This window comes from Diaphorina citri, unplaced genomic scaffold (genome assembly GCF_000475195.1).
Source record: "Diaphorina citri unplaced genomic scaffold, Diaci psyllid genome assembly version 1.1 scaffold1116, whole genome shotgun sequence".
Lineage (NCBI taxonomy): Eukaryota > Metazoa > Arthropoda > Insecta > Hemiptera > Psyllidae > Diaphorina > Diaphorina citri.
This window is the reverse complement of record NW_007378545.1, coordinates 6,383-20,463: the sequence shown is the minus strand read 5'-3', so window position 1 is coordinate 20,463 and position 14,081 is coordinate 6,383. Positions and strand designations below refer to the sequence as shown.

The 14,081-nt window shown below is 39.3% G+C and overlaps 1 protein-coding gene across 1 annotated transcript in view; it reads left to right on the top strand.

Annotated features, from left to right (window-relative positions):
* Positions 1 to 14,035, top strand: part of LOC113469529 — a gene marked incomplete at its 3' end in the record, with an annotated part of 30,856 nt that extends 16,821 nt beyond the window's left edge. The window contains exon 3 of the mRNA XM_026827311.1: positions 13,815 to 14,035. Coding sequence (XP_026683112.1) covers positions 13,815 to 14,035 — 221 coding nt within the window. The remainder of the gene's footprint in view (positions 1 to 13,814) is intronic.
* Positions 14,036 to 14,081: the final 46 nt, after the last annotated feature.

Here is a 14,081-nt window from a genome sequence, read left to right as displayed (position 1 = left end):
AAGTTAAAAAAAAAAAAAAAAAAAAAAAAAAAAAACCTAGGTAGGTGCTTTGGGATTATCAGGATTTTGGGCCGAAATTGAAATTTGCCGAATCCAATTTTTTCCAATTTAAAAAGTGGAAAAAACCTGAAATGTATCTACCTGATGGTAATCTGTTAAAATGGAAACCTATAGTTCATAGGTAGAGTATTATGTTTGTATATCTATATATTATTTTGATAAAAATATAAAATATGTAACTCTATATGTATAGCTGGAGGCTTTAGGAATTTTATTGGTACAAATATGTTTCATTTTGTACATATATGTACCTATATTCTGGATAAGGATTTGCAGTTTAATAGGTACAGGGTATCCTTTTGGTAGTTCAACAAAATAATTATGTGGATATCTACATAACACAGTTCGCAAGTCATTTACAACGTCACTGTAAAAGTGCTAAGGTCTTTAGTGAAGGTGGTTTTAATCTCTACTCGGCCGGGAAAAGTCAGCGAGATTCCCCTTTTGGATAAAAACCATCACGTACAACGTTACTTTACTTCGGTAATCCTTTGGGAACTGATGTAATCATTGTGCTATCGCCTCTGCTACATGATAAACATTGCTGATAAATTTCACCAACCATACGGAAAGAAAAACCAGAGTGCCAGAAGCCTAACCGAGAGACTAGGTGTCGGCACTCTGATATTGAACTCTACAATCGAACTACCAACCTCCAGAGTGGAGTCCATCACTACCACCTATTAATTTACATTTACCCTTTTTTTCTAGTTCTGTTAAGCAAGGTCTTTTTACTGAATTATTAGTTTATGTATTATTCTTTAACCCATCAAATATACGAGACCTTGTTTAGACTGCTGGGGTAAAGGGACTTTTCAGTCCTATTCGAGCAGGATAAACAAAAGGTATATTCTATTCTATACCAGGTAAACCACAGTAGGTTAGCAACGCTGTAGAAATGTATACTATTCAATACACAAATTTACCATCTCTATTTTTTTTTTTTTTTCTAAACGTGGAAAAAAGTCAAGGGCTTATCGGCTTACTGCTAGGAATTAAATAAAGATAATCTCTCTCCCCCCCTCTCTCTCTATCTCTTTCTCCCCCTCTCTCTCTCTCTCTCTCTAAAAAAAAGTTGTTACCGAGAGAGAAAAGGTAAAAAAAAACAAATTTGGGAGCTTAACTTTTTTTACGCTCTCAACACAAAAGCTTCAAGAGAGAGAGGGAGAGAGAGAGAGAGAGAGAGAGGGAGGGAGAGAGAGAATGACGCTCCCGTAGGCGATGACGTCACATCAAATCATATCAAATGTCCCGAGCAAAGCTCCCTCGCAAGCAATGCATTAATGTGTTTGTGCGCATACATTTCGCAGTTCTTTCTGCTCCTCCGCTAGCGTGCTTGCATAGTGGCGCTACCTAGCGGACAAAAATAGCAACTGCGTTAAGTCTGACGTCACTAATATTTGAACTCTTTCATTATAAAAATTGAATTTTCGACCTTTTACAGTTGATTTTCGGAGTTTTGACCTCAGATTTGGATTTTTCCCAACTTTTTACATAGGAATCGATCATTTATTTATAATTTTTACCCATTTGCAACTGCTCCATTTTGTTTTTCAGTTGTCCTTGTCTTGAAATATTTGTAGCACATTGCATAATTTAAATTGTTACCGGGCGTTCATTCACTTCATATTAAAAGGTGCCATTGATAGTACCCACGTTGAAGGCACTAGTTCCTAGTTCCTAAAGGTTCACTGAAGTTAAGCAACGTTGAGTGTGGTTTGTTTCCGGATAATTCCGGAAACAAACTCAAATTTGATCTCAAATAATACAAGCGCAAATCAACAAAGCATCCCCAAATCACGATCAATGCTAATCATTGAAACCTTGAAAAAGAGAGAAATGAAAATAAAATTTAAAAAGAAATAAGGAATAAATGAAAAAAGAAATTAATGAATGCTTCCTGCTACAAAGACTATAAAACAAGATTATTCAATTAGTTTGGAGGGCGCCTTTATTAATGTGTCTCCAGATAAGAACAGGGGAAGTTATTTATTTACAAAAGTAAACAAACATAATATCTTTGTATGAAACATTAGCCCGTTAACGCTCGAATTTATCCTAAATGGATAAGGATCGTTCTCGGAAAGGGTGAAGTCCTAGCCTTGTCTTACTTCTATCTTCGCTTTCAGGACGATAAGACCTTAGCTGATCTCTATTTTTTTTTTTTTTTCTAAACGTGGAAAAAAGTCAAGGGCTTATCGGCTTACTGCTAGGAATTAAATAAAGATAATCTCTCCCCCCCCTCTCTCTCTCTCTAAAAAAAAGTTGTTACCGAGAGAGAAAAGGTAAAAAAAAAAAATCAAATTTGGGAGCTTAACTTTTTTTACGCTCTCAACACAAAAGCTTCAAGAGAGAGAGAGAGAGATATAGATAGAGGGAGAGAGAGAGAGAGAGAGAGAGAGAGAGAGAGAGAGAAAAAGAGAGAGAGAGAGAGATATAGAGAGAGAGAGAGAGAGAGAGAGAGAGAGAGAGAGAGAGAGAGAGAGAGAGAGAGGGAATGAGGAAAAAAGTTACAGTTCGTGATGAAAAAAAAAAAATATTGTATGAGTATGAGAGAGAGGGAGGAAAAAGAGAGATGGAACAAGAGAATAAGGTTGGGTGCGAGAAAGAGAGAGAGAGGGTCTAGTGTGAGAGTGTTATGTGTGAGAGAGAAGGAAGGAGCAAGGGAATTGAGAGAAAGAGAGAGAGGGAGGGAGAGGGTCTAGTGTGAGAGTGTTATGTGTGTGTAAGAGAGAGAGAGAGAGAGAGAGGGAAGAGGCATTTGCTGAATTCAATTTACACGAGTGAAGTGTAAAAATGAAAAGGTTGAAGGAGAGAGAGAGAGAGAGAGAGGGTGAGAGAGAGAGAGAGGAAAAGGGAGGGTTGTGAATACATTATCAGAATTGATGAGATATACAGATGTGACTCTCTCTCTCTCTCTCTCTTCTCTCTCCCTCTCTCTCTCTCTCTCTCTCTCTCTCTCTCCATTCTCTCTCTCTTTCTCAAATAAGGTCAAAACGTTTGGAAATCAAATGAAATTGACAAGTTTGTACTTTTTTTCAGGGACAAATCTTTTGTACTGTCTCTGGTATTCCAACCCCGATTTTTTCCCTAAATTTTGTCTCATTTTGCCTTGTAAGCGCTAGGTCGCGGGTTCGATTGTCACCCGGGGCGGATTTTATCCTCAACGGATGAGGTTCGTTCTGGGAACAGCGGGCTTTCTTTCTTCTATCCTGTCTTCCTTCTCTCTTCGATTTCGGGACGATAAGACCTTAGCAGTTACAGTTCCCTCTGTCAAACCATCTTTGTCTTCTACTTCATCTACCTGTAGGTATAATGGTATAAGTATTGTATAGTAAGGACATAAAATTTCAGACCTGATATTTATATGTGTTGTGTTTATGTACAATGCCAAGTCTGGCTGAGGGACTGAGGGACTATAAACAGAGAGTAGATCAGCCCGTGAGAGTAGGTCCCAGACGGTCACCCGTCCAATTACTAACCACGCTCGACGTTGCTTAACTTCCATGGACCAAAAGTACTAAGATTGTTTTGAATTTCGCGGTCCGCGGTCGTTTTGAGTGATTTAGTATAATTTTTCAATTTTTAGTATAATTTTAGTTTTAGCACGAATCTAGTATAATTTCACTGAAGCCATCTGACAACACTGCTTCCTAATACTATCGTTCGTATACGTTCTTTTACCATCTTTTGATCCTATAGTATTCATTATTCTTATTCGTATCAGTTCCGTTCCGTTCACGTTCAGTTCAGGACCTCAGGTCACAGAGGACTGTGAAGGAAAGTAAAGTTGTCGCAACAATGTCGATAGGGAAAAATAATCTCGTGTTTCGAAGCAGTATTGAGATCAGCCTCTAGCTAGGGGACTATAAACAGGGAGAAGACTAGCCCAAATTTCCTCACGCTATATCAATAGCGAAGGTTGAGTGCGACGGGCATCCCACTCGGAAAATTTTGTTTGAGCCAAAACCAGCTGGCCTCAAAGCGATCACTCCAAAGCTGATTGAGAGGCCGACGACAAACGCCGACCCCATCTGAACATGCGAAAAGGTGAGTTGTCGCAACAATGTCGAATAGCTAAATTGGAAAAAGGGAAAGAGGAATCAAGAGGACGTAAAAAACAAAGGAAAGAGGGGAAGGAAGAAGAAGGAAATTTAGAAAAAGGGGAGGAGGAAGAAGACGAATAAGAAGAGGGAGGAAGATTGGTAGTATGAGTAGCATCTTTCTCCCTCTTCTTCTAGGAAGAAGAAGAAGAAGAAGAAGAAGAAGAAGAAGAAGAAGAAGAAGAAGAATGTTTATGTACAATGCCAAACATCATTCAACTATGTTGTAAGTTTAGGATATCCTCAACTACATAATATTTACATTTACCTACATCATATTATCCTAAAGATTGTGCCTGGGGCATATCTGATAAAATAAAAATGAAAATATTCCACGATTTATCAACATCTTCTTTGACAGCCTTAATAATCATCTACTTACGTACCTACCTAGATCAGGAAGGAAGAAAAAAAAAAAAAAAAAAAAAAAAAAAAAAATACTCGTAAAGCTAAATGAGAAAGTAAGGCTTGTTCTGTGCGTATTGGATCAACATTTCAACGGTTAGAGCTGTGGACTTCGAATCTGGAGGCTGGTGGTTCTAGTCCAAGTCAGTTCATTGAAATTTACCGAAGTACCTATAATAAAAAAAAGAGGTTAGGTATAATTCGACATTTGTTACAAACAAAGACAAAAATCTAAAGCTGAAGTGACGTCAAAACCAGAGACATTTCCAATATTACGCTCTATTTACACAAAATGCAGCGTTCAATCTTTGATATTATCATTATGCTGTATTTGACATGGCTTCGCTTTATCTCTGTACCTTTGAATCATGTTTGCTTTTTCATTTATTTTTGTTTTCCATGAAAATACTTGTACATAAAAATAAAACGGGTCATACTATTATTATCTTACTTTGCAATTATTGAGTTCTTTTACTTCTTTACCCATCCACATAGTCTCAGATGTTTACCTACTAACCAAAGTCTGCTCTTTAGATTATCTCTTATTCAGAATACCATGAACATCACGTACGCAGGGAATTCACAACAGAACGGAAACAGGTCAAATGTACCTAAGTAAGTAATGGTTACCAAGTACTCATCAACTTGATGCTTCATTTCCAAAGAAACTTCTAACGCTGAAAAACGGCATTGCTGTTAAAGCAATGGATGAAATATAACTGAAAGAATCGAAATCATCCCCAAGTATCTCACAATAAACTACCCACTTTCAAAATGGATTGCTCAAAATAAATACGTATAAATAAATAAATATAGCAATAGACAATATAATGGACGAAATAAATGGACAAACAGTTCACATTAACTGTCTCCTAGGGTAACCAAAAAATGGCAAAGTCTGCTCTTTAGATTATCTCTTATTCAGAATACCATGAACATCACGTACGCAGGGAATTCACAACAGAACGGAAACAGGTCAAATGTACCTAAGTAAGTAATGGTTACCAAGTACTCATCAACTTGATGCTTCATTTCCAAAGAAACATCTAACGCTGAAAAACGGCATTGCTGTTAAAGCAATGGATGAAATATAACTGAAAGAATCGAAATCATCTCCAAGTATCTCACAATAAACTACCCACTTTCAAAATGGATTGCTCAAAATAAATACGTATAAATAAATAAATATAGCAATAGACAATATAATGGACGAAATAAATGGACAAACAGTTCACATTAACTGTCTCCTAGGGTAACCGAAAAATGGCACGTGATAAATCCTCCAGCAAGGCACAATATGAACATATCACGTCGTCGAAATATGAACATACATATATCACTGGAACAAATCAGAAACGGAAACAAAAGAGGAAAATGGGTTTTCAAAACTGTCAGAAATGGCATGAGGGTTGGAGCTGTTGTCAGAAAGGAAAAGTGTTGAATTGTTGATATTATCAATACGAAATATATGAAATGTATGTAGAAAAGTGTCAACACGTACCATGTGTACTTTTTGATATGATGTGCTGGTAGCGATTTTATTATTTATTTTCCTCTGTGTAACAAAAAAGTTTTCGTTCAAAATATAGAAGAATGAGAGAGAGAGACGGAAAATGGGGGGACAAAGGAAAACGAGAAGGAAGGGAGACTCAAAATTCAAGTTGTAAAGGGTGTGTGTGAGAGAGAGAGAAGAAAACTTAAATGTGTGTGTGAGAGAGAAAGGGGACGAAAATTGAAGTGAAAGAGAGGTAGAAGGAGAAAAATTCTGCTGAGAGAGAGGGAGAGAGGAAGAAAGAGAGAGAGAGAGAGAAATATTGGACGTTACGTTACGATTGTGTTCTTTCCTTATTTGACATTTCCTTCTAACTCTTCTTCATCCACCTTTTCCATTCGTATCTTTCTCGGTTTTTCATTTCTTTATCTCTCCCAGCGCTAAAAGCCACTTGTCAGCCTGCGCTACTTGAAAGCCATTTAGCACTCCATGTTAAGCCCGTTAAAATTTTAATGCAAAACAATTGTAAGTTCTGTTGTAAAGTGACGTTAAATACACCAGTTTCCAATGGATTACTCAAGGTAACATTCCAACATTTCGCTGCTTTAGCTTAGTTGATGCTGTCCGACCGTGGTAACCATTTGGACAATCGCGTGCTGCTGCTAGGAATTAAGGGTAAAACCCCGTCTCTAAAGGTGTGTCCACACATAGTCGACTCCGTCAACCGACCGTCTACTGAAGAAGTACACTGCCTCGACTACAACGTCGATCGACGTTGTCGACTATGTGTGGACACAGCTTACAAATCTCAGCTATATTGTAACGCTAAACCTTTTGTTTATGTCTTCATTTTCATACATTTTTAGTCCCGTCCTTCCTTTATTATTACAATAGTAATAAAAAGGTATAAGGGACGGACTATTGTATTCGCTTCGGTGTCGTCTGTCACTCTGTCTGTTCCCATAGACCAACATAGTTATTCTCCTCTTTCTAAAATTTTTAAGTACCTATTTATTTATTTTTATTTTGCTTTTTTCCTTGAATATTTTTTCCTATTTTTATTTCTCCCATTTCTATTTTCGTCCATTCTTCGAAGTGAAACTCTATGGAGTTTTCTTTGATATAATTCCGTTGAATTTTTCCAAGACCAATAGATTAAAACTGCGAAATTCTTGGAACATGTTCTTAGTTTTCAATATTCCACTTCAAATTCAAACATCAAGAAGTGTTGCAGCTCCTTTTTTATTTCTTAGCAATGAAACTAGTACTGCATTAGACTCATGTGGTCTGTGTCGTAGTATGTCCCTCATCAGATGGGCGAGAAGAGACACAATACTTCCCGTTTAGTTGCTGGGTCAACACGAGAACACCAGAAAGTAACCCGTTGAAATATTTCCAATCAAAATGTTATGAGTGCAAATTTTGGTCAAGAGTGGGGATCGAACCCGGGACCTTCTGCATGGCAAACAAACTCGCTAATGACTCTGTTCGTATATCCAATGAACATTATTTACTTTGGAAAACGAGTAAGCTTATGCTATCTGAATAATTTACTAGTTCAGTTTACTTTCTAAAATTTATACTAATACGTATAGGTACTGTGTACGTATAACTTGAACATACTTTGCTAACTTGAAGCTGTATTGAAGTGTAGGTATCTAGGGTAAATCGCTAAATTTTATGACTTGACTTGGACTCGAACCACCAACCTCCAGATCCGAAGTCCACCACGCTAACCACTACACCACTGAGGTTTACGTACGTATAATGTAATGTACATACTTAGTTTTATCCCAAAGTTGCATGTGCTGTCCAACAAATTTAGTTATTATTCCGATTTTTCGTTTTTGAGAGTCAGTGCTCTTACCTGCTGGAATGTTACTGGACCTCAGTTGTGTTTATAGAAGACCAGTACCTGGACTGCCTTCTGATTTCATATAATCCAGCCATACCTATAATATTCTGTCCCAGACTCCTATTGAGGGGCAGAAAAATAAACTCTGCCGAAAGGCTGTTAATGTCGCCCCTGTAACTCTCAAAGTTACTGATATCGCTCAACCCACCTAAATTCTGCCTTTTCTGTCCATGAATGAACCCCTCTTAAATTCTACAATGTCTTTTCCTGTCCACAAGTGATGCCAAGCATGACCACTGCAACAAAACCGTGGCCATCTCCTCGTTAACATGTTTTCTCTATCCATACTTACTTACTTTCCGTCCCAGTACAATGTCACATTTATATCTGTCGCTCCCAGAAGCGTGCGACTTGTACTGCTCTCTCGTTTGCACTGAGCAGGTTTTCCTGATGGGTGCAGGTTTGGTCTAATCCTAAATTCTCCAACTCTCTTCTCTGTCCACAGGTGACGCCAAACATGACCACTGCAACAAAACCGTGGACATCTTCTCATTAACATGTTTTCTCTATCCATCAACTCCTGAATTCTCAAACTATGTTCTCTGTCCAATCTGTCCATGAACCCTATCTTATATTCTCCCATCGTCTTTCCTGTCCACAGGTGATATGGCTCAACCCCTCCAAAATTTTCAAACTATGTTATCTGTCCACGAACGAACCCCTCCTAAATTGTCATCCAACCCCACGTTTTTCTCATTGAAACCCTCCTAAAGTCACCAACCCTTTTCTCTGTCCACAGGCGATGCCAAGCATGACCACTGCAACAAGACCGTGGACATTTACGAGGACATATCTTCGCCCGAGGTTACTCCAGAGACCTACGGGCGTCCCATGACCTGTTGGTATCGGTTTCGGGCCTTCAGAGGGACCCCGCGTGATTGGATCTTGAGGATTCGGTTCAAGAAGTTCAAAGTGGGCACCCTCATCAACGCGACCCATTGTCACAATGGATATATGCAGGTGAGTGTTCTGGGTCTTGGCTGTGCTCGTGAATTAGAAGATTTTAGATTTTTCAACGGATTACTGTCTGCAGGTGTTCTCGCATTGAACCAGCACCTAAAACGAAAGTGTCTTTTCTATGGACATGCTATGACACAGGCCCAGATGAACTCAAGTCTGGTACTCTCTGTATACATTATTTCCGAATACTGGAGTGCCTGGAAAATATCTCTGCTTGATTTGAACAGTAGTAAATAATGATTATTACCTACCTAATGGTTAATTTATGGGATTCATGCATTTACCTTGTACTTGGGTATAATTATGTTCTGTCTATGTAGATATCTATGATCTAAATCTAAAATATTGGTAGGTACATATTTACGTATCTATTTTATGTATTACGTACGTATAAGGAATTTTAATTATGTTAACTGTAATGGAAGTCTTCTCTCGAATAGGTTTGATAGAGGGGACTGTAATGGAAGTCTTCTCTCGAATAGGTTTGATAGAGGGGACTGTTGTGGAAGTCTTCTCTCGAATAGGTTTGATAGAGGGGACTGCAATGGAAGTCTTCTCTCGAATAGGTTTGATAGAGGGGGCTGCAATGGAAGTCTTCTCTCGAATAGGTTTGATAGAGGGGACTGCAATGGAAGTCTTCTCTTCGAATAGGTTTGATAGAGGGGACTGTAATGGAAGTCTTCTCTCGAAAATCGAGGAAAAGAGGAGGACGAACTGGCGACCTAAAAAGGCAGGAGTGCTATTTAATGGAGGAAAAAGTCCGCGTCAAAAGGGATTTTCAGCTTCAGTTTATTGAAACAATTTCCAAACAGCACTTCAAATGGAGATCCCTACAATTTCTACATAGTATGACCCGAAGACAACAACTGAAGCAATACCAACACATCTTCTGACATTGGTACCATTGATGGTAATTACAAAATTATGTATTTAGTTAGGTGTCTAATATGGATCCATGTCTAAAAGTAAAGATTTTAAAGACCAAGTACAAGTCCTCACGATGGTTGACTGCGGTTCAGGACGAGCGAGCCAATTTAACATGGCTAGAGCTAGAGACCATCACCCCGGTGTATAGGAGATACAAAAAGACATCTTTTCTTTATTCTGCTATCGCCATTCGGCGAAAGCTAAAGCCGCTACAACAACAACAACAACAACAACATCTTAGATTCGTATAAACCCATCTTTTAGGTCTGTTTGCCCCTACACCTAAGCCTCAAAGTGAGTTTTTGTGCTCAAGAAGTATACTGTCGATCAGTTTTGAATTTTTGTTTGTGAAAGTCCATTATGCACCACTCACAGGAAATTGATGGCCAGCAGATCACAGGTTAACAACCCCTGGTCTAGACTCATCCTGAGGGATTTTATGTCTGACAAATAATAACAATGCCACTCCAATATTATCTACCTATAATTTTATACACATAAAATATCTATAATATACAGGTATAGATAGGGACCTAGATTACACATCAGATAAACTCATAAACACCTATTGGGAAAATGGAAACAAAATAATATACTGGATGATTCAGAATAAATTCTGACCGTGTACCCAATATTGTGACCTTATCCGGGGCACGTTCAGTAACGCTTGCAGAAGGTCCCGGCTCGATGCCCACCATCGACAGGAAAAGTTGCATTTGCCTTACGGAATTTTCGCTCTTCTAAAGCTCGTTTCCCCTCTTTTGGCGCCTGTACTAAAGCATAGGAAATCCAAGATGGCGAGCCATCGGAATCGGTTCTCCTTCGGAAAGGAAAAATTCAGCTAAATTTACAGTTGCACTTGTACATATTTCGATTTCGATTGGAAACTGATAATCCGGGGCACGTTCAGTAACGCTTGCAGAAGGTCCCGGCTCGATGCCCACCATCGACAGGAAAAGTTGCATTTGCCTTACGGAATTTCCGCTCTTCTAAAGCTCCTTCCCCCTCTTTCGGCGCCTGTACTAAAGCATAGGAAATCCAAGATGGCGAGCCATCGGAATCGGTTCTCCTTCGGAAAGGAAAAATTCAACTAGATTTGCAGTTGCACTTGTACATATTATTTCCAGTTCGATTGGAAACTGATTTTTCAACGGATAACTGTCTGCAGGTGTTCTCGCATTGGACCAGCACCTAAAACGAAAGTGTCTTTTCTCGTCTATCTGACGAGGGACATACGACAAGATGGACATGCTAAGACACAGACCCAGATGAACTCAAGTCTGGTACTCCCTGTATACATGATTTCCGAATACTGGAGTGCCTGGAAAATATCTCTGCTCGTAAACTGATATTTCAACGGATTACTGTCTGCAGGTGTTCTCGCATTGAACCAGCACCTAAAACGAAAGTGTCTTTTCTATGGACATGCTTCGACACAGACCCAGATGAACTCAAGTCTGGTACTCCCTGTATACATGAATTCCGAATACTGGAGTGCCTGGAAAATATCTCTGCTCGTAATAAATTGAACAGTAGTAAATAATGATTATTACCTACCTAATGCTTAATTTATGGGATTCATAGAATGTCGTAATGCATTTACCTTGTACTTGGGTATAATTATGTTCTGTCTATGTAGATATCTATGATCTAAATCTAAAATATTGGTACATATTTACGTATTTATTTTATGTAGGTATTACGTACGTAATGCATTTACCTTGTACTTGGGTATAATGATATTCTGTCTATGTAGATATCTATGATCTAAATCTAAAATATTGGTATACATATTTACGTATCTATTTTATGTATTACGTACGTATAAGGAATTTTAATTGTGTTAACATAAATGCTTGTCACAAATGTCGTTCCCTGCTTAATGCACTTCGCTAAATTTTATGACCTGACTTGGACTCGAACCACCAACCTCCAGATCCGAAGTCCATCGCGCTAACCACTACACTTCTGAGGTTGGTTTACGTACGTATAATGTAATGTAATGTACATACTTAGTTTTATCCCAAAGTTGCATGTGCTATCCAACAAATTGAGTTATTATTCCGATTCCGATTAGGTATTTGTTTTTGAGAGTCAGTGCTCTTACCTGCTGGAATGTTACTGGACGTCAGTTGTGACCAGTAGGTACCTGTACTGCCTTCTGATTTCATGTAATCCAGCCATACCTGCAATATTCTGTCCCAGACTCCTATTGAGGGGCAGAAAAATAAACTCTGCCGAAAGGCTGTTAATGTCGCCCCTGTAACTCTCAAAGCTACTGAAATCGCTCAACCCACCTCAATTCTGCCTTTTCTGTCCATGAATGAACCCCTCTTAAATTCTTCAATGTCTTTTCCTGTCCACAGGTGATGCCAAGCATGACCACTGCAACAAAACCGTGGACATCTCCTCGTTAACATGTTTTCTCCATCCATACTTGAGCGCTAAAAGCCACTTGTCAGCCTGCGCTACTTGAAAGCCATTTAGCACTCCACGTTAAGCCCGTTAAAATTTTAATGCAAAACAATATTGTAAGTTCTGTTATAAAGTGACGTTAAATACACCAGTTTTCAATGGATTACTCAATGTAATATTCCAACATTTCGCTGCTTTAGCTTAGTTGATGCTATCCGACCGTGGTAACCATTTGGACAATCGCGTGCTGCTGTCGCAAATTAAGGGTAAAAACCCGTCTCTAAAGGTGTGTCCACACATGGTCGACTCCGTCAATCGATCGTCTACTGAAGTCGTACACTGCCTCGACTACAACGTCGATTTAACGTTTTGACATAATGTTTACCAAATTTCAGCTTTCTAGGTGTTGTGGTTCTAGAGATAGAGCGATCAGTGTGTGAACTATGAAATGTGAAATGTGAATGAGTGAATGAGTTCTTGTTTTTATAATATAAGATTATGTAATGTACATACTTAGTTTTATCCCAAAGTTGCATGTGCTGTCCAACAAATTGAGTTATTATTCCGATTATTCGTTTTTGAGAGTCAGTGCTCTTACCTGCTGGAATGTTACTGGACGTCATTTGTGTTTATAGAAGACCAGTACCTGGACTGCCTTCTGATTTCATGTAATCCAGCCATACCTGTAATATTCTGTCCCAGACTCCTATTGAGGGGCAGAAAAATAAACTCTGCCGAAAGGCTGTTAATGTCGCCCCTGTAACTCTCAAAGCTACTGATATCGCTCAATCCACCTAAATTCTACCTTTTCTGTCCATGAATGAACCCCTCTTAAATTCTTCAATGTCTTTTCCTGACCACAGGTGATGCCAAGCATGACCACTGCAACAAAACCGTGGACATCTCCTCGTTAACATGTTTTCTCTATCCATACTTATTTACTTTCCGACCCAGTACAATGTCATCTGTCGCTCCCAGAAGCGTGCAACTTGTACTGCTCTCTCGTTTGCACTGAGTAGGTCCTCCTGATGGGTGCAGGTTTGGTCTAATCCTAAATTCTCCAACTCTCTTCTCTGTCCACAGGTGACGCCAAACATGACCACTGCAACTCCCAGTACAATGTCACATTTATATCTGTCGCTCCCAGAAGCGTGCGACTTGTACTGCTCTCTCGTTTGCACTGAGCAGGTCCTCCTGATGGGTGCAGGTTTGGTCTAATCCTAAATTCTGCAACTCTCTTCTCTGTCCACAGGTGACGCCAAACATGACCACTGCAACAAAACCGTGGACATCTTCTCACATGTTTTCTCTATCCATCAACTCCTAAATTCTCAAACTATGTTCTCTGTCCATGAACCCTATCTTATATTCTCCCATCGTCTTTCCTGTCCACAGGTGATGTAGCTCAACCCCCCCAAAATTTTCAAACTATGTTAGGTATCTGTCCACGAACGAACCCCTCCTAAATTGTCATCCAACCCCTCGTTTTTCTCATTGAAACCCTTCTAAAGTCACCAACCCTTTTCTCTGTCCACAGGCGATGCCAAGCATGACCACTGCAACAAAACCGTGGACATTTACGAGGACATATCCTCGCCCGAGGTTACTCCGGAGACCTACGGGCGTCCCATGACCTGTTGGTATCGGTTTCGGGCCTTCAGAGGGACCCCGCGTGATTGGATCTTGAGGATTCGGTTCAAGAAGTTCAAAGTGGGCACCCTCATCAACGCGACCCATTGTCACAATGGATATATGCAGGTGAGTGTTCTGGGTCTTGGCTGTGCTCGTGAATTAGAAGATTTTA